The 26491-nt window shown below is 42.7% G+C and overlaps 1 protein-coding gene across 1 annotated transcript in view; it reads right to left on the bottom strand.

Annotated features, from left to right (window-relative positions):
* The window catches only part of slc45a4b (solute carrier family 45 member 4b), a 51152-nt gene that overhangs the window by 23415 nt on the left and 1246 nt on the right, over positions 1–26491 (bottom strand). Inside the window, exons 2-4 of the mRNA XM_065027556.1 lie at positions 21949–22594; positions 15367–15555; positions 14927–15106 (exon numbers count right to left, since the gene is read on the bottom strand). Coding sequence (XP_064883628.1) covers positions 14927–15106; positions 15367–15555; positions 21949–22186 — 607 coding nt within the window. The 5' untranslated portion in view covers positions 22187–22594. The remainder of the gene's footprint in view (positions 1–14926; positions 15107–15366; positions 15556–21948; positions 22595–26491) is intronic.

Here is a 26491-nt window from a genome sequence, read left to right as displayed (position 1 = left end):
GTGATTCTATAGTGTCTTTGGCATTCACCCCCAGTTACATAGTGATTCTATAGTGTCTTTGGCATTCACCCCCCAGTTACATAGTGATTCTATAGTGTCTTTGGCATTCACCCCCCCAGTTACATAGTGATTCTATAGTGTATTTGGCATTCACCCCCAGTTACAGTGATTCTATAGTGTCTTTGGCATTCACCCCCAGTTACATAGTGATTCTATAGTGTATTTGGCATTCACCCCCAGTTACATAGTGATTCTATAGTGTATTTGGCATTCACCCCCAGTTACATAGTGATTCTATAGTGTCTTTGCATTCACCCCCAGTTTAGTGATTCATTTCATTCACCCCCAGTTACATAGTGATTCTATAGTGTCTTTGGCATTCACCCCCAGTTACATAGTGATTCTATAGTGTCTTTGGCATTCACCCCCAGTTACATAGTGATTCTATAGTGTCTTTGGCATTCACCCCCAGTTACATAGTGATTCTATAGTGTCTTTGGCATTCACCCCCAGTTACATAGTGATTCTAGTGTCTTTGGCATTCACCCCCAGTTACATAGTGATTCTATAGTGTCTTTGGCATTCACCCCCAGTTACATAGTGATTCTATAGTGTCTTTGGCATTCACCCCCAGTTACATAGTGATTCTACAGTGTTTTTAGTGTTACATAGTGATTTACAGTGTCTTTGGCATTCACCCCCAGTTACATAGTGATTCTATAGTGCATTCTTACATAGTGCATTCAGCATTCACCCCCAGTTACATAGTGATTCTATAGTGTCTTTGGCATTCACCCCCAGTTACATAGTGATTCTATAGTGTCTCTGGCATTCACCCCCAGTTACATAGTGATTCTATAGTGTATTTGGCATTCACCCCCAGTTACATAGTGATTCTATAGTGTCTTTGGCATTCACCCCCAGTTACATAGTGATTCTATAGTGTCTTTGGCATTCACCCCCAGTTACATAGTGATTCTATAGTGTCTTTGGCATTCACCCCCAGTTACATAGTGATTCTATAGTGTCTTTGGCATTCACCCCCCAGTTACATAGTGATTCTATAGTGTCTTTGGCATTCACCCCCCAGTTACATAGTGATTCTATAGTGTCTTTGGCATTCACCCCCCAGTTACATAGTGATTCTATAGTGTATTTGGCATTCACCCCCCAGTTACAGTGATTCTATAGTGTCTTTGGCATTCATCCCCCAGTTACATAGTGATTCTATAGTGTATTTGGCATTCACCCCCCAGTTACATAGTGATTCTATAGTGTCTTTGGCATTCACCCCCCAGTTACATAGTGATTCTATAGTGTCTTTGGCATTCACCCCCCCAGTTACATAGTGATTCTATAGTGTATTTGGCATTCACCCCCCAGTTACATAGTGATTCTATAGTGTCTTTGGCATTCACCCCCCAGTTACATAGTGATTCTATAGTGTCTTTGGCATTCACCCCCAGTTACATAGTGATTCTATAGTGTCTTTGGCATTCACCCCCAGTTACATAGTGATTCTATAGTGTCTTTGGCATTCACCCCCAGTTACATAGTGATTCTATAGTGTCTTTAGCATTCACCCCCTGTTACATAGTGATTCTACAGTGTCTTTGGCATTCACCCCCAGTTACATAGTGATTCTATAGTGTCTTTGGCATTCACCCCCAGTTACATAGTGATTCTATAGTGTATTTGGCATTCACCCCCAGTTACATAGTGATTCTATAGTGTCTTTGGCATTCACCCCCAGTTACATAGTGATTCTATAGTGTCTTTGGCATTCACCCCCAGTTACATAGTGATTCTATAGTGTCTTTGGCATTCACCCCCAGTTACATAGTGATTCTATAGTGTCTTTGGCATTCACCCCCAGTTACATAGTGATTCTATAGTGTATTTGGCATTCACCCCCAGTTACATAGTGATTCTATAGTGTCTTTGGCATTCACCCCCAGTTACATAGTGATTCTATAGTGTATTTGGCATTCACCCCCAGTTACATAGTGATTCTATAGTGTCTTTGGCATTCACCCCCAGTTACATAGTGATTCTATAGTGTATTTGGCATTCACCCCCAGTTACATAGTGATTCTATAGTGTCTTTGGCATTCACCCCCAGTTACATAGTGATTCTATAGTGTCTTTGGCATTCACCCCCAGTTACATAGTGATTCTATAGTGTATTTGGCATTCACCCCCAGTTACATAGTGATTCTATAGTGTCTTTGGCATTCACCCCCAGTTACATAGTGATTCTATAGTGTCTTTGGCATTCACCCCCAGTTACATAGTGATTCTATAGTGTCTTTGGCATTCACCCCCAGTTACATAGTGATTCTATAGTGTCAGTTTAGTGATTCTAGTGTCTTTAGCATTCACCCCCCAGTTACATAGTGATTCTATAGTGTCTTTGGCATTCACCCCCAGTTACATAGTGATTCTATAGTGTCTTTGGCATTCACCCCCAGTTACATAGTGATTCTATAGTGTATTTGGCATTCACCCCCAGTTACATAGTGATTCTATAGTGTCTTTGGCATTCACCCCCAGTTACATAGTGATTCTATAGTGTCTTTGGCATTCACCCCCAGTTACATAGTGATTCTAGTGTCTTTTTCACCCCCAGTTACATAGTGATTCTCAGTGTCTTTGGCATTCACCCCCAGTTACATAGTGATTCTATAGTGTCTTTGGCATTCACCCCCAGTTACATAGTGATTCTATAGTGTATTTGATTCACCCCCAGTTACATAGTGATTCTATAGTGTCTTTGGCATTCACCCCCAGTTACATAGTGATTCTATAGTGTATTTGGCATTCACCCCCAGTTATCACCCCCTGTTACATAGTGATTCTACAGTGTCTTTGGCATTCACCCCCAGTTACATAGTGATTCTATAGTGTCTTTGGCATTCACCCCCAGTTACATAGTGATTCTATAGTGTCTTTGGCATTCACCCCCAGTTACATAGTGATTCTAGTGTCTTTGGCATTCACCCCCAGTTACATAGTGATTCTACAGTGTCTTTGGCATTCACCCCCAGTTACATAGTGATTCTATAGTGTCTTTGGCATTCACCCCCAGTTACATAGTGATTCTATAGTGTATTTGGCATTCACCCCCAGTTTGATTCTATAGTGTGATTCAGTTACATAGTGTCTTTGGCATTCACCCCCAGTTACATAGTGATTCTATAGTGTCTTTGGCATTCACCCCCCAGTTACATAGTGATTCTATAGTGTCTTTGGCATTCACCCCCAGTTACATAGTGATTCTATAGTGTCTCTGGCATTCACCCCCCAGTTACATAGTGATTCTATAGTGTATTTGGCATTCACCCCCCAGTTACAGTGATTCTATAGTGTCTTTGGCATTCGCCCCCCAGTTACATAGTGATTCTATAGTGTATTTGGCATTCACCCCCCAGTTACATAGTGATTCTATAGTGTATTTGGCATTCACCCCCCAGTTACATAGTGATTCTATAGTGTCTTTGGCATTCACCCCCCCAGTTACATAGTGATTCTATAGTGTATTTGGCATTCACCCCCAGTTACATAGTGATTCTATAGTGTCTTTGGCATTCACCCCCAGTTACATAGTGTGATTCAGTTATAGTGATTCTATAGTGTCTTTGGCATTCACCCCCAGTTACATAGTGATTCTATAGTGTCTTTGGCATTCACCCCCAGTTACATAGTGATTCTATAGTGTCTTTGGCATTCACCCCCAGTTACATAGTGATTCTACAGTGTCTTTGCATTCACCCCCAGTTACATAGTGATTCTACAGTGTGCATTCACCCCCAGTTACATAGTGATTCAGTGTCTTTGGCATTCACCCCCAGTTACATAGTGATTCTATAGTGTCTTTGGCATTCACCCCCTGTTACATAGTGATTCTAGTGTCTTTAGCATTCACCCCCCAGTTACATAGTGATTCTACAGTGTCTTTGGCATTCACCCCCAGTTACATAGTGATTCTATAGTGTCTCTGGCATTCACCCCCAGTTACATAGTGATTCTATAGTGTATTTGGCATTCACCCCCAGTTACATAGTGATTCTATAGTGTCTTTGAGTTACATAGTGATTCTAGTGTCTTTGGCATTCACCCCCAGTTACATAGTGATTCTATAGTGTCTTTGGCATTCACCCCCAGTTACATAGTGATTCTATAGTGTCTTTGGCATTCACCCCCAGTTTAGTGATTCTATAGTGTTTTGGCATTCACCCCCAGTTACATAGTGATTCTATAGTGTCTTTGCATTCACCCCCAGTTACAGTGATTCTATAGTGTCTTTCATTCGCCCCCAGTTACATAGTGATTCTATAGTGTATTTGGCATTCACCCCCAGTTACATAGTGATTCTATAGTGTCATTCACCCCCAGTTTAGTGATTCTATAGTGTCTTTGGCATTCACCCCCAGTTACATAGTGATTCTATAGTGTATTTGGCATTCACCCCCAGTTACATAGTGATTCTAGTGTCTTTGGCATTCACCCCCAGTTACATAGTGATTCTATAGTGTATTTGGCATTCACCCCCAGTTACAGTGATTCTATAGTGTCTTTGGCATTCACCCCCAGTTACATAGTGATTCTATAGTGTATTTGGCATTCACCCCCAGTTACATAGTGATTCTATAGTGTATTTGGCATTCACCCCCAGTTACATAGTGATTCCCAGTTACATAGTGATTCTATAGTGTCTTTGGCATTCACCCCCAGTTACATAGTGATTCTATAGTGTCTTTGATTCAGTTACATAGTGATTCTATAGTGTATTTGGCATTCACCCCCAGTTACATAGTGATTCTATAGTGTCTTTGGCATTCACCCCCAGTTACATAGTGATTCTATAGTGTATTTGGCATTCACCCCCAGTTACATAGTGATTCTATAGTGTCTTTGGCATTCACCCCCAGTTACATAGTGATTCTATAGTGTATTTGGCATTCACCCCCAGTTACATAGTGATTCTATAGTGTATTTCATTCACCCCCAGTTACATAGTGATTCTATAGTGTCTTTGGCATTCACCCCCAGTTACATAGTGATTCTATAGTGTCTTTGGCATTCACCCCCAGTTACATAGTGATTCTATAGTGTCTTTGGCATTCACCCCCAGTTACATAGTGATTCTATAGTGTCTTTGTCATTCACCCCCAGTTACATAGTGATTCTATAGTGTATTTGGCATTCACCCCCAGTTACATAGTGATTCTATAGTGTCTTTAGTGCATTCAGCATTCACCCCCAGTTACATAGTGATTCTATAGTGTCTTTGGCATTCACCCCCCAGTTACATAGTGATTCTATAGTGTCTTTGGCATTCACCCCCAGTTACATAGTGATTCTACAGTGTCTTTAGCATTTGTTACATAGTGATTCTACAGTGTCTTTGGCATTCACCCCCAGTTACATAGTGATTCTATAGTGTCATAGTGATTTTGGCATTCACCCCCAGTTACATAGTGATTCTATAGTGTCTTTGGCATTCACCCCCAGTTACATAGTGATTCTATAGTGTCTCTGGCATTCACCCCCAGTTACATAGTGATTCTATAGTGTATTTGGCATTCACCCCCCAGTTACATAGTGCATTCACCCCCAGTTACATAGTGATTCTATAGTGTCTTTGGCATTCACCCCCAGTTACATAGTGATTCTATAGTGTCTTTGGCATTCACCCCCAGTTACATAGTGATTCTATAGTGTCTTTGGCATTCACCCCCAGTTACATAGTGATTCTATAGTGTCTTTGGCATTCACCCCCAGTTACATAGTGATTCTATAGTGTCTCTGGCATTCACCCCCAGTTACATAGTGATTCTATAGTGTATTTGGCATTCACCCCCAGTTACAGTGATTCTATAGTGTCTTTGGCATTCACCCCCAGTTACATAGTGATTCTATAGTGTATTTGGCATTCACCCCCAGTTTGTGCATTCACCCCCAGTTACATAGTGATTCTATAGTGTCTTTGGCATTCACCCCCAGTTACATAGTGATTCTATAGTGTCTTTGGCATTCACCCCCAGTTACATAGTGATTCTATAGTGTCTTTGGCATTCACCCCCAGTTACATAGTGATTCTATAGTGTATTTGGCATTCACCCCCAGTTACATAGTGATTCTATAGTGTATTTGGCATTCACCCCCAGTTACATAGTGATTCTATAGTGTCTTTGGCATTCACCCCCAGTTACATAGTGATTCTATAGTGTCTTTGGCATTCACCCCCAGTTACATAGTGATTCTATAGTGTATTTGGCATTCACCCCCAGTTACAGTGATTCTATAGTGTCTTTGGCATTCACCCCCAGTTACATAGTGATTCTATAGTGTCTTTGGCATTCACCCCCAGTTACATAGTGATTCTATAGTGTATTTGGCATTCACCCCCAGTTTAGTGATTCATAGTGTATTTGATTCACCCCCAGTTACATAGTGTGTGTATTTGGCATTCACCCCCAGTTACATAGTGATTTCTCACCCCCAGTTACATAGTGATTCTATTTGGCATTCACCCCCAGTTACATAGTGATTCTATAGTGTCTTTGGCATTCACCCCCAGTTACATAGTGATTCTATAGTGTAGCATTCACCCCCAGTTAGTGATTCTATAGTGTCTTTGGCATTCACCCCCCAGTTACATAGTGATTCTATAGTGTCTTTGGCATTCACCCCCAGTTACATAGTGATTCTATAGTGTCTTTGGCATTCACCCCCAGTTACATAGTGATTCTATAGTGTCTTTGGCATTCACCCCCAGTTACATAGTGATTCTATAGTGTCTTTGGCATTCACCCCCAGTTACATAGTGATTCTATAGTGTCTTTGGCATTCACCCCCAGTTTAGTGATTCTATAGTGATTCACCCCCAGTTACATAGTGATTCTAGTGTCTTTAGCATTCACCCCCAGTTACATAGTGATTCTGATTCTATAGTGTCTTTAGCATTCACCCCCAGTTACATAGTCTTTGATTCAGTTACATAGTGATTCTATAGTGTCTTTGGCATTCACCCCCAGTTACATAGTGATTCTATAGTGTCTTTGGCATTCACCCCCAGTTACATAGTGATTCTATAGTGTCTTTGGCATTCACCCCCAGTTACATAGTGATTCTATAGTGTCTTTGGCATTCACCCCCAGTTACATAGTGATTCTATAGTGTCTTTGGCATTCACCCCCAGTTACATAGTGATTCTATAGTGTATTTGCATTCACCCCCAGTTACATAGTGATTCTATAGTGTCTTTGGCATTCACCCCCAGTTACATAGTGATTCTATAGTGTCTTTGGCATTCACCCCCAGTTACATAGTGATTCTATAGTGTCTTTGGCATTCACCCCCAGTTACATAGTGATTCTATAGTGTCTTTGGCATTCACCCCCAGTTACATAGTGATTCTATAGTGTATTTGGCATTCACCCCCAGTTACATAGTGATTCTATAGTGTCTTTGGCATTCACCCCCAGTTACATAGTGATTCTATAGTGTCTTTGGCATTCACCCCCAGTTACATAGTGATTCTATAGTGTCTTTGGCATTCACCCCCAGTTACATAGTGATTCTATAGTGTCTTTGGCATTCACCCCCAGTTACATAGTGATTCTATAGTGTATTTGGCATTCACCCCCAGTTACATAGTGATTCTATAGTGTCTTTGGCATTCACCCCCAGTTACATAGTGATTCTATAGTGTATTTGGCATTCACCCCCAGTTACATAGTGATTCTATAGTGTCTTTGCATTCACCCCCAGTTTAGTGATTCTATAGTGTATTTGGCATTCACCCCCCAGTGATTCTATAGTGATTCATTCACCCCCAGTTACATAGTAGTGTATTTGGCATTCACCCCCAGTTACATAGTGATTCTATAGTGTCTTTGGCATTCACCCCCAGTTACATAGTGATTCTATAGTGTCTTTGGCATTCACCCCCAGTTACATAGTGATTCTATAGTGTCTTTGGCATTCACCCCCAGTTACATAGTGATTCTATAGTGTCTTTGGCATTCACCCCCAGTTACATAGTGATTCTAGTGTCTTTGGCATTCACCCCCAGTTACATAGTGATTCTATAGTGTCTTTGGCATTCACCCCCAGTTACATAGTGATTCTATAGTGTCTTTGGCATTCACCCCCAGTTACATAGTGATTCTACAGTGTCTTTAGCATTCACCCCCAGTTACATAGTGATTCTACAGTGTCTTTGGCATTCACCCCCAGTTACATAGTGATTCTATAGTGTCTTTGGCATTCACCCCCAGTTACATAGTGATTCTATAGTGTCTTTGGCATTCACCCCCTGTTACATAGTGATTCTAGTGTCTTTAGCATTCACCCCCAGTTACATAGTGATTCTACAGTGTCTTTGGCATTCACCCCCAGTTACATAGTGATTCTATAGTGTCTTTGGCATTCACCCCCAGTTACATAGTGATTCTATAGTGTCTTTGGCATTCACCCCCAGTTACATAGTGATTCTATAGTGTCTTTGGCATTTTACATAGTGATTCTCAGTGTCTTTGGCATTCACCCCCAGTTATAGTGATTCTATAGTGTGCATTCACCCCCAGTTACATAGTGATTCTATAGTGTCTTTGGCATTCACCCCCAGTTACATAGTGATTCTATAGTGTCTTTGGCATTCACCCCCAGTTACATAGTGATTCTATAGTGTATTTGGCATTCACCCCCAGTTACATAGTGATTCTATAGTGTCTTTGGCATTCACCCCCAGTTACATAGTGATTCTATAGTGTCTTTAGCATTCACCCCCAGTTACATAGTGATAGTGTCTTTGATTCAGTTATAGTGTAGTGTCTTTGGCATTCACCCCCAGTTACATAGTGATTCTATAGTGTCTTTGGCATTCACCCCCAGTTACATAGTGATTCTATAGTGTCTTTGGCATTCACCCCCAGTTACATAGTGATTCTATAGTGTCTTTGGCATTCACCCCCAGTTACATAGTGATTCTATAGTGTATTTGGCATTCACCCCCCAGTTACAGTGATTCTATAGTGTCTTTGGCATTCATCCCCCAGTTACATAGTGATTCTATAGTGTATTTGGCATTCACCCCCCAGTTACATAGTGATTCTATAGTGTATTTGGCATTCACCCCCAGTTACATAGTGATTCTATAGTGTCTTTGGCATTCACCCCCAGTTACATAGTGATTCTATAGTGTCTTTGGCATTCACCCCCAGTTACATAGTGATTCTATAGTGTATTTGGCATTCACCCCCAGTTACATAGTGATTCTATAGTGTATTTGGCATTCACCCCCAGTTACATAGTGATTCTATAGTGTCTTTGGCATTCACCCCCCAGTTACATAGTGATTCTATAGTGTCTTTGGCATTCACCCCCCAGTTACATAGTGATTCTATAGTGTCTTTGGCATTCACCCCCCAGTTACATAGTGATTCTATAGTGTCTTTGGCATTCACCCCCAGTTACATAGTGAGTGTCTTTAGCATTCACCCCCTGTTACATAGTGATTCTACAGTGTCTTTGGCATTCACCCCCAGTTACATAGTGATTCTATAGTGTCTTTGGCATTCACCCCCAGTTACATAGTGATTCTATAGTGTCTTTGGTGTTACATAGTGATTCTAGTGTCTTTAGCATTCACCCCCCAGTTACATAGTGATTCTACAGTGTCTTTGGCATTCACCCCCAGTTACATAGTGATTCTATAGTGTCTTTGGCATTCACCCCCAGTTACATAGTGATTCTATAGTGTATTTGGCATTCACCCCCAGTTACATAGTGATTCTATAGTGTCTTTGGCATTCACCCCCAGTTACATAGTGATTCTATAGTGTCTTTGGCATTCACCCCCAGTTACATAGTGATTCTATAGTGTCTTTGGCATTCACCCCCCAGTTACATAGTGATTCTATAGTGTCTTTGGCATTCACCCCCAGTTACATAGTGATTCTATAGTGTCTTTGGCATTCACCCCCCAGTTACATAGTGATTCTATAGTGTATTTGGCATTCACCCCCAGTTACATAGTGATTCTATAGTGTCTTTGGCATTCACCCCCAGTTACATAGTGATTCTATAGTGTCTTTGGCATTCACCCCCAGTTACATAGTGATTCTATAGTGTCTTTGGCATTCACCCCCAGTTACATAGTGATTCTACAGTGTCTTTGGCATTCACCCCCCAGTTACATAGTGATTCTATAGTGTCTCTGGCATTCACCCCCCAGTTACATAGTGATTCTATAGTGTCTTTGGCATTCACCCCCAGTTACATAGTGATTCTATAGTGTCTTTGGCATTCACCCCCAGTTACAGTGATTCTATAGTGTCTTTGGCATTCATCCCCCAGTTACATAGTGATTCTATAGTGTCTTTGGCATTCACCCCCAGTTACATAGTGATTCTATATTGGCATTCACCCCCAGTTACATAGTGATTCTATAGTGTCTTTGGCATTCACCCCCAGTTACAGTGATTCTATAGTGTCTTTGGCATTCACCCCCAGTTACATAGTGATTCTATAGTGTATTTGGCATTCACCCCCCAGTTACATAGTGATTCTATAGTGTATTTGGCATTCACCCCCCAGTTACATAGTGATTCTATAGTGTCTTTGGCATTCACCCCCCAGTTACATAGTGATTCTATAGTGTCTTTGGCATTCACCCCCAGTTACATAGTGATTCTATAGTGTCTTTGAGTTACATAGTGATAGTGTCTTTGGCATTCACCCCCAGTTACATAGTGATTCTATAGTGTCTTTGGCATTCACCCCCAGTTACATAGTGATTCTATAGTGTCTTTGGCATTCACCCCCAGTTACATAGTGATTCTATAGTGTCTTTGGCATTCACCCCCAGTTACATAGTGATTCTATAGTGTCTTTGGCATTCACCCCCAGTTACATAGTGATTCTAGTGTCTTTAGCATTCACCCCCCAGTTACATAGTGATTCTACAGTGTCTTTGGCATTCACCCCCAGTTACATAGTGATTCTATAGTGTCTTTGGCATTCACCCCCAGTTACATAGTGATTCTATAGTGTCTTTGGCATTCACCCCCAGTTACATAGTGATTCTATAGTGTATTTGGCATTCACCCCCAGTTACATAGTGATTCTATAGTGTCTTTGGCATTCACCCCCAGTTACATAGTGATTCCAGTGTCTTTGGCATTCACCCCCAGTTACATAGTGATTCTATAGTGTCTTTGGCATTCACCCCCAGTTACATAGTGATTCTATAGTGTTACATAGTGATTCTTAGTGTCTCTGGCATTCACCCCCAGTTACATAGTGATTCTATAGTGTATTTGCATTCACCCCCAGTTACATAGTGATTCTATAGTGTCTTTGGCATTCACCCCCCAGTTACATAGTGATTCTATAGTGTATTTGGCATTCACCCCCAGTTACATAGTGATTCTATAGTGTATTTGGCATTCACCCCCCAGTTACATAGTGATTCTATAGTGTCTTTGGCATTCACCCCCCAGTTACATAGTGATTCTATAGTGTATTTGGCATTCACCCCCAGTTACATAGTGATTCTATAGTGTCTTTGGCATTCACCCCCCCAGTTACATAGTGATTCTATAGTGTATTTGGCATTCACCCCCAGTTACATAGTGATTCTATAGTGTCTTTGGCATTTCCCCCAGTTACATAGTGATTCTATAGTGTATTTGGCATTCACCCCCAGTTACATAGTGATTCTATAGTGTCTTTGGCATTCACCCCCAGTTACATAGTGATTCTATAGTGTCTTTGGCATTCACCCCCAGTTACATAGTGATTCTATAGTGTATTTGGCATTCACCCCCAGTTACATAGTGATTCTATAGTGTCTTTGGCATTCACCCCCAGTTACATAGTGATTCTATAGTGTCTTTGGCATTCACCCCCAGTTACATAGTGATTCTATAGTGTCTTTGGCATTCACCCCCAGTTACATAGTGATTCTATAGTGTCTTTGGCATTCACCCCCAGTTACATAGTGATTCTATAGTGTCTTTGGCATTCACCCCCAGTTACATAGTGATTCTATAGTGTCTTTGGCATTCACCCCCAGTTACATAGTGATTCTAGTGTCTTTAGCATTCACCCCCAGTTACATAGTGATTCTATAGTGTCTTTAGCATTCACCCCCAGTTACATAGTGATTCTATAGTGTCTTTGGCATTCACCCCCAGTTACATAGTGATTCTATAGTGTCTTTGGCATTCACCCCCAGTTACATAGTGATTCTATAGTGTCTTTGGCATTCACCCCCAGTTACATAGTGATTCTATAGTGTCTTTGGCATTCACCCCCAGTTACATAGTGATTCTATAGTGTCTTTGGCATTCACCCCCAGTTACATAGTGATTCTATAGTGTCTTTGGCATTCACCCCCAGTTACATAGTGATTCTATAGTGTCTTTGGCATTCACCCCCAGTTACATAGTGATTCTATAGTGTCTTTGGCATTCACCCCCAGTTACATAGTGATTCTATAGTGTATTTGGCATTCACCCCCAGTTACATAGTGATTCTATAGTGTCTTTGGCATTCACCCCCAGTTACATAGTGATTCTATAGTGTCTTTGGCATTCACCCCCAGTTACATAGTGATTCTATAGTGTCTTTGGCATTCACCCCCAGTTACATAGTGATTCTATAGTGTCTTTGGCATTCACCCCCTGTTACATAGTGATTCTATAGTGTCTTTAGCATTCACCCCCAGTTACATAGTGATTCTATAGTGTCTTTGGCATTCACCCCCAGTTACATAGTGATTCTACAGTGTCTTTGGCATTCACCCCCAGTTACATAGTGATTCTATAGTGTCTTTGGCATTCACCCCCAGTTACATAGTGATTCTATAGTGTATTTGGCATTCACCCCCAGTTACATAGTGATTCTATAGTGTCTTTGGCATTCACCCCCAGTTACATAGTGATTCTATAGTGTCTTTGGCATTCACCCCCAGTTACATAGTGATTCTATAGTGTCTTTGGCATTCATCCCCCAGTTACATAGTGATTCTATAGTGTATTTGGCATTCACCCCCAGTTACATAGTGATTCTATAGTGTATTTGGCATTCACCCCCAGTTACATAGTGATTCTATAGTGTCTTTGGCATTCACCCCCAGTTACATAGTGATTCTATAGTGTCTTTGGCATTCACCCCCAGTTACATAGTGATTCTATAGTGTCTTTGGCATTCACCCCCAGTTACATAGTGATTCTATAGTGTCTTTGGCATTCACCCCCAGTTACATAGTGATTCTATAGTGTCTTTGGCATTCACCCCCTGTTACATAGTGATTCTATAGTGTCTTTAGCATTCACCCCCCAGTTACATAGTGATTCTATAGTGTCTTTGGCATTCACCCCCAGTTACATAGTGATTCTATAGTGTCTTTGGCATTCACCCCCAGTTACATAGTGATTCTATAGTGTCTTTAGCATTCACCCCCAGTTACATAGTGATTCTATAGTGTCTTTGGCATTCACCCCCAGTTACATAGTGATTCTATAGTGTCTTTGGCATTCACCCCCAGTTACATAGTGATTCTATAGTGTCTTTTGGCATTCACCCCCTGTTACATAGTGATTCTAGTGTCTTTAGCATTCACCCCCAGTTACATAGTGATTCTACAGTGTCTTTGGCATTCACCCCCAGTTACATAGTGATTCTATAGTGTCTTTGGCATTCACCCCCAGTTACATAGTGATTCTATAGTGTCTTTGGCATTCACCCCCAGTTACATAGTGATTCTATAGTGTCTTTGGCATTCACCCCCAGTTACATAGTGATTCTATAGTGTCTTTGGCATTCACCCCCAGTTACATAGTGATTCTATAGTGTCTTCTGGCATTCACCCCCAGTTACATAGTGATTCTATAGTGTCTTTGGCATTCACCCCCAGTTACATAGTGATTCTATAGTGTCTTTGGCATTCACCCCCAGTTACATAGTGATTCTATAGTGTATTTGGCATTCACCCCCAGTTACAGTGATTCTATAGTGTCTTTGGCATTCACCCCAGTTACATAGTGATTCTATAGTGTCTTTGGCATTCACCCCCAGTTACATAGTGATTCTATAGTGTCTTTGGCATTCACCCCCAGTTACATAGTGATTCTATAGTGTCTTTGGCATTCACCCCCAGTTACATAGTGATTCTAGTGTCTTTAGCATTCACCCCCAGTTAGTTACAGTTACATAGTGATTCTATAGTGTCTTTGCCATTCACCCCCAGTTACATAGTGATTCTATAGTGTCTTTGGCATTCACCCCCTGTTACATAGTGATTCTAGTGTCTTTAGCATTCACCCCCCCCCAGTTACATAGTGATTCTACAGTGTCTTTGGCATTCACCCCCAGTTACATAGTGATTCTATAGTGTCTTTGGCATTCACCCCCCAGTTACATAGTGATTCTATAGTGTATTTGGCATTCACCCCCCAGTTACATAGTGATTCTATAGTGTCTTTGGCATTCACCCCCCAGTTACATAGTGATTCTACAGTGTCTTTGGCATTCACCCCCCAGTTACATAGTGATTCTATAGTGTCTTTGGCATTCACCCCCCTGTTACATAGTGATTCTAGTGTCTTTAGCATTCACCCCCCCAGTTACATAGTGATTCTATAGTGTCTTTGGCATTCACCCCCCAGTTACATAGTGATTCTACAGTGTCTTAGTGTCCTCTCCTCCCGTCCTCTCCCTGCCTCCTCCTCAAAACATCAGATGAAAGTGCAGGAAGACAACAGGATATGAGGAGAAGAAATGTGCTTGTAGGGTTCTTAAATCCTCTTATTGCTTCCCCCTGACTGTTTGAGGATGTGGGGAGGAGAGGACACAAGGAATCAAGGACAGACTATTGAGAAGGAGCCAATACAACTAGGGCAGCATCGTGTACCTGCAGAGAAAGCATGTATGTTGAGGGCCATGTCCTGCTCCTCTGTGTCGGCTACATCCAACAGGTAGGCTCTGATAGGCCCATCTGAGGCGTCTGCACTGAAGTCCAGTAGAACCACGCCCAGCACCGTTAGCACTATCCCAATGGGCTGACTGCTGGGAACGTCCCCGAGGGCTAATCCTAGAGCACATAGAATAATAATAAGGCATTCTATTTATTTAGCATAGCGCTTTCATTAAAGAATCATTTTACAATACAGAAAACATGAGCATCTAAGTGAGTTTCACATTTCCAATACATGATGATTAAATAGTGCCTATTCCCTTCATAATGCACTACTTTTGACCACAGCCCACAGGACTCTATGGCTCTGGTCTAAAGTAGTGAACTTTATAAGGAATAGGGTTCCATTTGGAACTCAGACAGTACCTCCCACTCACCTAGGAGGGACCCATTGAGGAAGAGAGAAACTCCCAGTAACACCCCCACACAGAGTGCCAGGATGAAGGGTCTCCTGCGGCCCCATTTCAGGGTGCAGCGGTCGCTGGCTGAGCCAATGAGAGGGGTGAGGATCAGGCCCAGGATGGGGCTCAGAAACCACGTCAGGCTGTAGTACTGCTCTGGAAGTCCTGAAAACATCAAAACACACAGGAAAAACACCTTCAATCAATATGCTTCAGGCTTTGACCACAGAGAGACTGATCACGGATTAAATCCTAGTAGCATTCATCAACTATTTACACAATCTTTTCCCGCAGCCTAAAGGGCGTGTTCTTTACAGAACCACAGCCATCAAAGCTTTTAGTCAACAATGCTGAATCACATTCCAGTCATTACATAGTCACTAGCAGGTTTGGTGAGGCATAGATCAAATCTGGCCGTGTCAGGTGAGGTGTAGCTGGAACCATCTCAATGTACCACGCTCCACTCTGATGTACTGTGGACCTCGGCTTGGAACGAGGCTGTTTTACTGAGCTTTATAATGAACGCTATGCTGCTGATGCTCTACTTCAGCAGGCCTACACATTAAACAACAATCCCTGTACATCTCCCACTAGAATACGTGTTAGAGCTCGTCACTAGAAGGAAAACAAGTGGACTTGTTTCTACAAGCCGGTTGTTCATTAACCTAGATAAGAGCCCTCACGCAAGACACAACTTGCTGCAAGAACTATGGAAACAAACTGACAATCTTCATCTCTGTAGGAACGCTACAATGATATAGGCCTCACAGCTATGGCAACAACAGAACAGGCAGTGAAACTGGAAACAATAAAATGGCAGCTTTCTATCCTCTTTCAAATGCCAGGTAGTGCACGTTAGAATCTGTTCAGACAGGGTTAAATGCGTAGCCTGTTGGTTTATGGAGTGGAATGCACTGAATGTGACCTAGTCTGTTGCTCAGTCTGAGCAGTAAACTGGTTATTGAAAGGTCACTGGCTTCTAGACAGAGTATTATAACCCTCTCAGAATATCAACAAGATATGAGAAGCTGGCATCAAGTCAGATTTCCTTGGTATTTCTGAGAAGGACAACGTAGTTAAACATAGGCTATACATTAGGGGCCGTAATGAATGACTGGGACTAGGTTATACTCAAGGGAATAGTGGGAAATGTCACCAAGACTTAACCCTCTACACTCGTGGGAATTGGCCTATATGGATAGGGCTAAATTGAAATGTTTCTTACAGAAAAAGTATGAAAAGCATATACATAACCATTGTAGCAATTGAAAGGGAAGACTTTGTAGATCAAAAGTTGAGTACACAACAGTTCACCTGGAACAAGACTGAATTCAACCATTACACTGTTGGTTTTATATTTACTCTACTTTGTCACAGTTGTTGATAACAACATCTGAATATACTCTGGATACATTCAGTAACATAATAATATTCCTGGAAATTGTGGGGTAGGTGCAACATAAGACACACAAATGACAAGGGTCTAACTGCTGTCTCCAAGTGGACACACACCTCTCCAAAGTGGGCACAGTTCCTAATACATTTCAATGCACTTTTATGACTCAAAGAAGAGTCTTGAACTCTGCTAGCTGTGCCGTTGAGGAACTAGAGCAAGCACGCTTGTAGTTGTTTAGTTTGGAACACAACCCGGCATCCACAGTCATCACACAATTACTGTTGTTATTTACACAATCCAAAAAAACTGTCCATTATAAATCGCAATATGGGTCAGGTGGGCATGATTTTAAAGCTTGTTCTATTGCCAACATGACTAACTAAGTTATCAAACAGGATCTTACAGCGTAGGCTTTCACAAGGCAATACAGGGGAACATATAGTCATTTAGGTGTGTAGAAAGAAGTCATAAGTGCATTCAGGTGCTTGTTCCACACAATAAACAAACAGACTGCTTCTGTTCAGAACAACCCAGGGTAGGATCACGTCATCTTGTAACTGTACATCAAACAGACTGCTCCTGTTCAGAACAACCCAGGGTATGACCTCATGTCACCTTGTAAACTGTACATCAAACAGACTGCTCCTGTTCAGAACAACCCAGGGTATGACCACATGTCATCTTGTAACTGTACATCAAACAGACTGCTCCTGTTCAGAACAACCCAGGGTATGATCACATCATCTTGTAACTGCACATCAGACTGCTCCTGTTCAGAACAACCCAGGGTATGACCTCATGTCACCTTGTAACTGTACATCAAACAGACTGCTCCTGTTCAGAACAACCCAGGGTATGATCACATGTCACCTTGTAACTGTACATCAAACAGACTGCTCCTGTTCAGAACAACCCAGGGTATGATAACATGTCACCTTGTAAACTGTACATCAAACAGACTGCTCCTGTTCAGAACAACCCAGGGTATGATCACGTGTAATCTTGTAACTGTACATCAAACAGACTGCTCCTGTTCAGAACAACCCAGGGTATGATCACGTCATCTTGTAACTGTACATCAAACAGACTGCTCCTGTTCAGAACAACCCAGGGTATGACCACATGTCACCTTGTAACTGTACATCAAACAGACTGCTCCTGTTCAGAACAACCCAGGGTATGACCACATGTCACCTTGTAACTGTACATCAAACAGACTGCTCCTGTTCAGAACAACCCAGGGTATGATCACGTGTAATCTTGTAACTGTACATCAAACAGACTGCTCCTGTTCAGAACAACCCAGGGTATGATCACGTCATCTTGTAACTGTACATCAAACAGACTGCTCCTGTTCAGAACAACCCAGGGTATGACCACATGTCACCTTGTAACTGTACATCAAACAGACTGCTCCTGTTCAGAACAACCCAGGGTATGACCACATGTCACCTTGTAACTGTACATCAAACAGACTGCTCCTGTTCAGAACAACCCAGGGTATGATCACATGTCATCTTGTAAACTGTACATCAAAATATAGTGATCATAAATGTTGATACTGTATATGACAGTAGGTTTATGATGTGGAAATGTGAAGTGTACATTTGTTGTTTGTCTTGCTTGTATGACATCAAAGCGGTATTTAGTATAATCCTCAACGTCTCATCTTTCTAAATACATCGAGTCATCTTAATTTACAGTATATCCCTCACTCAGACAAAGAATTTGCAAAAGTTGACCAATTAGCAGCAGGGATGGGTGTTCAAGTTCAGAACGGCTGGTGGGTCAAAACCAACGCAGAGCCAGAGCTCTGACATGTATAACATGTTACTGTACAGCCACTGCGTTCCAATCGTAGGCGCTTATTAGTGCCCAAATCTGCCATTTTCAACCAGCATACAGCCACTGCGTTCCAATCGTAGGCGCTTATTAGTGCCCAAATCTGCCATTTTCAACCAGCATATACGGGCACAAGTTTAAAGGGTTACAAAAACAAACTTTAACTTCACCACTATTTCAAAACATTATTATGTGCACTGACATGTTTGCTTCTGTTATGAGTCCTGAAAGAGCGGATTTAGATAAGCCTGTGTTATCCAATACTAGTTCATTTGTAGCTAACCCTTTTCTGTGTGACAAGGTCTGCCTACAATGTTCATCACTACATAAAGAAAAGTGCAGCTGTTACATGCTGTGTAGATAAAGACAGATCTAGAGACCTACTATCCATGTACTCTAAACTGTGCATAGGAGTTACATCACAGAGATGGACAGTTTGGCAAATCCATTTATGACTAAATAGTTTGTTTGCGGCGGGAAAACAGGTTGAGTGAAACGTGCAGACTCAGACATTCTCGCCATACCTACCAAACTCTGTAGAAGACATTGTTCCATTCTGCATTGGTGGCAAACCTAGTTACCTAGTAACGGCCCCGGTCTGTTATGCTGCCTGTGCACAGTGTACAGATAGTTAACAGTTAACCCCACATAACTCCCAGCCCTTATAATGGAGTAAACCTAACACAGACTGGGGTGGGACCAATCTTTGGTAGCCATTTGGCAAACAATTATCCAAAAGGGTCAAATACACATATGAAATGCCTTAGTTGTAACTCCACTACCATTTTTTGGGTTAACCAACGCCCTCCATTGGTACTGACCCATTAGCAGTAAGACTGGTGACCAGGGCTGTCTCTATTGGTATTGACCTATTTGCAGTAGGACTGGTGTGACCAGGGCTGTCTCTATTGGTATTGACCTATTTGCAGTAAGACTGGTGTGACCAGGGCTGTCTCCATTGGTACCAACCTATTTACAGTAAGACTGGTGTGACCAGGGCTGTCTCTATTGGTACTGACCTATTTGCAGTAAGACTGGTGTGACCAGGGCTGTCTCCATTGGTATTGACCTATTTGCAGTAAGACTGGTGTGACCAGGGCTGTCTCCATTGGTACTGACCTATTTGCAGTAAGACTGGTGACCAGGGCTGTCTCCATTGGTACTGACCTATTAGCAGTAAGACTGGTGTGACCAGGGCTGTCTCCATTGGTACTGACCTATTAGCAGTAAGACTGGTGTGACCAGGGCTGTCTCCATTGGTACCAACCTATTTGCAGTAAGACTGGTGACCAGGGCTGTCTCTATTGGTACTGACCTATTAGCAGTAAGACTGGTGTGACCAGGGCTGTCTCCATTGGTACTGACCTATTAGCAGTAAGACTGGTGTGACCAGGGCTGTCTCCATTGGTACCAACCTATTTGCAGTAAGACTGGTGTGACCAGGGCTGTCTCCATTGGTATTGACCTATTTGCAGTAGGACTGGTGTGACCAGGGCTGTCTCCATTGGTATTGACCTATTTGCAGTAAGACTGGTGTGACCAGGGCTTTCTCCATTGGTATTGACCTATTTGCAGTAGGACTGGTGTGACCAGGGCTGTCTCCATTGGTATTGACCTATTTGCAGTAAGACTGGTGTGACCAGGGCTGTCTCCATTGGTATTGACCTATTTGCAGTAGGACTGGTGTGACCAGGGCTGTCTCCATTGGTATTGACCTATTTGCAGTAAGACTGGTGTGACCAGGGCTGTCTCCATTGGTACTGACCTATTTGCAGTAAGACTGGTGACCAGGGCTGTCTCCATTGGTAGTGACCTATTTGCAGTAAGACTGGTGTGACCAGGGCTGTCTCCATTGGTATTGACCTATTTGCAGTAAGACTGGTGTGACCAGGGCTGTCTCCATTGGTACTGACCTATTTGCAGTAAGACTGGTGTGACCAGGGCTGTCTCCATTGGTATTGACCTATTTGCAGTAAGACTGGTGTGACCAGGGCTGTCTCCATTGGTATTGACCTATTTGCAGTAAGACTGGTGTGACCAGGGCTGTCTCCATTGGTATTGACCTATTTGCAGTAAGACTGGTGTGACCAGGGCTGTCTCCATTGGTACTGACCTATTTGCAGTAAGACTGGTGTGACCAGGGCTGTCTCCATTGGTATTGACCTATTTGCAGTAGGACTGGTGTGACCAGGGCTGTCTCCATTGGTATTGACATTGGTATTGACCTATTTGCAGTAGGACTGGTGTGACCAGGGCTGTCTCTATTGGTACTGACCTATTTGCAGTAAGACTGGTGTGACCAGGGCTGTCTCCATTGGTACTGACCTATTTGCAGTAAGACTGGTGTGACCAGGGCTGTCTCCATTGGTACTGACCTATTTGCAGTAAGACTGGTGTGACCAGGGCTGTCTCCATTGGTATTGACCTATTTGCAGTAAGACTGGTGTGACCAGGGCTGTCTCCATTGGTATTGACCTATTTGCAGTAAGACTGGTGTGACCAGGGCTGTCTCCATTGGTATTGACCTATTTGCAGTAAGACTGGTGTGACCAGGGCTGTCTCCATTGGTATTGACCTATTTGCAGTAAGACTGGTGTGACCAGGGCTGGGCTGACCTATTTGCAGTAAGACTGGTGTGACCAGGGCTGTCTCTATTGGTACTGACCTATTTGCAGTAAGACTGGTGTGACCAGGGCTGTCTCCATTGGTATTGACCTATTTGCAGTAAGACTGGTGTGACCAGGGCTGTCTCCATTGGTGACCTATTTGCAGTAAGACTTGACCAGGGCTGGCTGTGACCAGGGCTGTCTCCATTGGTACTGACCTATTTGCAGTAAGACTGGTGTGACCAGGGCTGTCTCTATTGGTACTGACCTATTTGCAGTAAGACTGGTGTGACCAGGGCTGTCTCCATTGGTACTGACCTATTTGCAGTAAGACTGGTGACCAGGGCTGTCTCCATTGGTACCAACCTATTTGCAGTAAGACTGGTGACCAGGGCTGTCTCTATTGGTACTGACCTATTTGCAGTAAGACTGGTGTGACCAGGGCTGTCTCTATTGGTACTGACCTATTTGCAGTAAGACTGGTGTGACCAGGGCTGTCTCTATTGGTACTGACCTATTTGCAGTAAGACTGGTGTGACCAGGGCTGTCTCTATTGGTACTGACCTATTTGCAGTAAGACTGGTGTGACCAGGGCTGTCTCCATTGGTACTGACCTATTTACAGTAAGACTGGTGTGACCAGGGCTGTCTCCATTGGTACTGACCTATTAGCAGTAAGACTGGTGTGACCAGGGCTGTCTCCATTGGTACTGACCTATTTGCAGTAATACTGGTGTGACCAGGGCTGTCTCCATGGCGTAGCAGAACTCTCGTCCGAACATGACAGCACCATGCATGACCCACTTGCGCAGGGGAATCCGTTCCCCCCCAGCACCCTCACCCAGAGACCCATCAGGACTCTCCTCGTCCCTCTCACTGCTCTGCTTCTTCACTGGCATCTCCACCACATCCTGACATGGCAAAACAGTCAAGTCAGCCTTCTGGGGGACCATGGTCGTCGGCTCGTATGGAGAGAGAAGTTATGACTGCTCCCCTAAAGCCTTAATGTAGTTTACGGTCCTGTCCACTCTGATGCAACTGTCCTTCCCTTTATGGTCAATCAGAGGAATACTCTCAAAACAGCAGCACTATACATGAAGGAAAAATCATGGTTTTCTTTAGTTCTTTCGAGGCACTTTTGAAAGTAATTCATAAGGTTCCGTGGCAAAATGAGGCTTTGTAAGAGATTGGCTCTCTTCTCTGCTGGCTGCTGTACTGAATCCAAACCCATAGAAAGTGGCATTCAGATAGAGCTCATTTGATGATGTCTGTAGAGGGGAGGCTGTGCAGGGTGAGGGAGACGGGGGCCGGCAGTGGAGGACAACGTTCCTCTCTAGAGTCCCTTGGAGTGACTCATTCATCTGTAGAGGGGACACAGACAGACAGAGTCAGACAGACAGCATGAGCGTTAGTATGTTAACCCATAGTCAATAATGCCTTTATAACCAATAAACATTTTAATGTTACGGACTCTGGATAGGCCGATAAAGGCTAGTATTATGACGGTTTAGGCCCATTTTATATTTCAAATGTCAGCAGTACAAATACAATAAGAGCATTAGTAGCTAGTTGGGTAAAGTTTAATGATGCACGTTCAGCTGGGATGCTGCCAAATAGATAAGCTGAGCTGCTGCTGTAATCAGCCCTATTACTATACATGTACACCTGCTATTAGGCTAAAGTACTGAGTCAACCCATTGAGCTGTAGGAGAAAGTTCCTCAGATTGGAGGAAGGAAACTCCATCCACGCAATCAAGTCTTGAAAACACAAGAGCTCAGCCACTGCATGAACTTGGGTGAACTAGCGGTCCTGTAGGAGTTTCAGCAGCTGTGAGATGAGTGACTAGTGTAGGCCTAGAAAGATAGATGTGTATTTCAGCCTGGATTGTCCATAATGCACATAGCACAACCTTGTTGTTAGGCATGAGTGATGTTATGCATGACATCGCTGTGCTCCTAGTCACTTACCTTGCTTGGTGGGTAGATGAGGTAGCTATTAACAACCCAACAGGTGGCCTACTGTTCTAATAGAGATTGAATTAAACGTTTGATTAAAAATATATATTTTTAAAAAGCTGAGATTTCCAATAAGGTCTTACAGTAAACCTGTTCTGGCTAAATGTACCACACAACAATTATCCCCTTGTGTCAAACTTCTTCAACTGGGTCTTCTAAACATCCCGATATGGAAAATGACCTTGAAGAACCCACCCCTCAACGCTCCACCCAGTCTAGTTAGCTAGCTACAATATTCTCATGGGAAGAATAGTTGAGTGGTGGGAAATCCTGCTCATCTCTCATCCTTTCTAACCGCTCTGATAAAATACACTCCTCTCACAGGAAAAAAACATATGAATGAAAAGTATTCTAATAAACATGAAAAGGTGAATGTAACAAGCGCTCATCATTTCAAATAGGCTACATGTCATATTAAACAGCATGTACAGTGCATCCGGAATTTATTGCACATTTTGTTTGTTTTATAAAAATTCCTCAATCTACACACAATACCCATAAAGACAAAGCAAAGGGGGTTTTAGAATCAATGTTTGCAAATGTATTCAAATCTGAAATACCTTAAGTATTCAGACCCTTTGCTAGGAGACTTGAAATTGAGCTCAGGTGCATCCTATTTCATTGATCATCCTTGAGATGTTTCTACAACTTGGGAGTCCACCTGTGGTAAATTAAATTGATTGGACATAATTTGGAAAGGCACACACCTAAGGTTCCACAGTTGACAGTGCATGTCAGAGAAAAAACCAAGCCATGAGGTTGAAGGAATTGTCCGTAGAGCTCCGAGACAGGATTGTGTCAAGGTACAGATCAGGGGAAGGATATCGAAACATTTCTGCAGCATTGAAGGTCCCCAAGAACACAGTGGTGTCACGCCCTGGCCTTAGTATTCTGTGTTTTCTTTATTATTGTGGTTAGGCCAGGGTGTGACATGGGTGATTGTGTTTGGTTTGTCTAGAGGTTTTGTAGATTGATGAGGTTGTGTTCAGTGTAGTATTCTAGGTAAGTCTATGGTTGCCTAGAGTGGTTATCAATTAGAGGCAGGTGTTTATCGTCGTCTCTGATTGGGAACCATATTTAGGCAGCCATATTCTTTGAGTATTTCGTGGGTGATTGTTTCCTGTCTCTTGCACCAGTTAGGACTGTTTCGGTTTTTCCACGTTTTCTTTATGTATATTGTTCACGTTATCATCTTTATTAAAGATGTTCAACCAGAACCACGCTGCATTTTGGTCTGACAGAACTCCAGAGTTCTTCTGTTGAGAAGGGGAAAACCTTCCAGTAGGTCAACCATCTCTACAGCACTCCACCAATCAGGCCTTTATTGTAGAGTGGCCAGACTGAAGCCACACCGTAAAAAAACAAGATTCTCTCTGGTCTGATGAAAGCAAGATGGAACTCTTTGGCCTGAATGCCAAGCATCACATCTGGAGGAAACCTGGCATCATCCCTACGGTGAAGAATAGTGGTAGCAGCATGCTGTGAGGATGTTTTTCAGCTGCAGGGACTGGGAGACTAGTCAGGATCGAGGCAAAGATGAATGGAACAAAGTACAGAGAGATCCTTGATGAAAACCTGCTCCAGAGCACTCAGGACCTCAATGGGGTGAAGGTTCACCTTCCAACAGGACGACGACCCTAAGCACTGCGCTATTTGCTCTGTTCAGAGAAGGGAGTAGTACACAGCGTAGTACGAGATCTTCAGTTTCTTGGCAATTTCTTGCATGGAATAGCCTTCATTTCTCAGAACAAGAATAGACTGAGTTTCAGAAGAAAGTTATTTGTGTCTGGCCATTTTGAGCCTGTAATCGAACCCTGAGCCTGTAATCGAACCCTGAAATCGAACCCTGAAATCGAACCCTGAGCCTGTAATCGAACCCTGAGCCTGTAATCGAACCCAGAGCCTGTAATCGAACCCAGAGCCTGTAATCGAACCCTGAGCCTGTAATCGAACCCTGAGCCTGTAATCGAACCCTGAGCCTGTAATCGAACCCTGAGCCTGTAATCGAACCCTGAGCCTGTAATCGTAATCCAATGTAGGATATGTAAACATTATTAAGGTGGCGTTATTTAAAGTGACTAGTGATGCCTTTATTAAATCCATTTATTAAAGTGGCCAAAGATTTGAGTCTATGTTGACAGCAGCCTCTATGTTAGTGATGGCTGTTTAACAGTCTGATGGCCGCTAACTAGCACATAACAGGCCTCTGTAAATCAGCCGTTTCCAGCTACAATAGTCATTTACAACATGAACAATGTCTACACTGTATTTCTGATCAATGTTGTTATTTTAAATGGACAAAAAAAGCTTTTCTTTCAAAAACAAGGACATTTGTAAGTGACCCCAAACTTTTGAACGGTAGTGAGTGTAGGCTGTGACTTGCTTAGAATTAAATACAAATTAAGTGAAAAATTCCTTAGGCTCAGTGCCTTTGAATTCATTTTTAAGTGAGTCTGTGGCTTCAGGCTTAAGTGAAGGTGCCTGGAGAGCGTGCCTGCAGCGTGCCTGCAGCGTGCCTGCAGAGCCACTGGCGATGCTAAACACCCTTTTGGCCACTCTTGCCAGGCTAGGTAGGGATGCAGTATATTTTCTTTAAGTAGGCTTAAAGGTTTTTAGGCACAATAACCCAATCAAAACTAAAAGCTCCTTGAAAAAAGTTGGAATATGCTAGGCCTTTTGGGACAAAATCAATGATGGCCCATTGTATAGATAATAGAACAAAAATGAAGGAAACTTAAGATCAGATTTTTTTTGGTTTAAACATTCTTTGATCCAATGACAATTACCTACCCACCTCTTCCTTCCTTTTAGCATGTGCACATAGTAAGTACACCATCTTGCTTCCAGATGTGTCTGTTCAGATTCCACAATGATTATTTAGTTGTGGACATTACATCTTTGTAAGTCACCTTGATTTTGCACCTGTGTTTTTTTTTTTTAAATGACAATATTTTGCAAACTCCATGACAGTAGCTAAAGCAAGGGGCTATAGCTGCAGACAACAAATGTATGCTGGGCTGGGCCGGGCCTGCCCTGAGCTCATGGAGCGCTCCAGCCTTTGGGAATCTTGCTCCGCAAATTGGGCACGCTCCGCTCCCATACTCTGACACTGACTCCGGTACATAGGTGGGGGATTGGGGCGCTCCAGTAAAGTAGGTGGCAATAATGCCAACTGCCAATAAACCCCACAGAAGAAGGGGCGGGGGCAACAATGGTAGCTTGCTATCGGCGCACGTGAAAAA

The sequence above is a fragment of the Oncorhynchus nerka genome, linkage group LG14 (genome assembly GCF_034236695.1).
Source record: "Oncorhynchus nerka isolate Pitt River linkage group LG14, Oner_Uvic_2.0, whole genome shotgun sequence".
Taxonomy (NCBI): Eukaryota; Metazoa; Chordata; class Actinopteri; order Salmoniformes; family Salmonidae; genus Oncorhynchus; species Oncorhynchus nerka.
The sequence above is the reverse complement of the archived record's forward strand: the minus strand, read 5'-3'. Positions and strand labels throughout refer to the sequence as shown.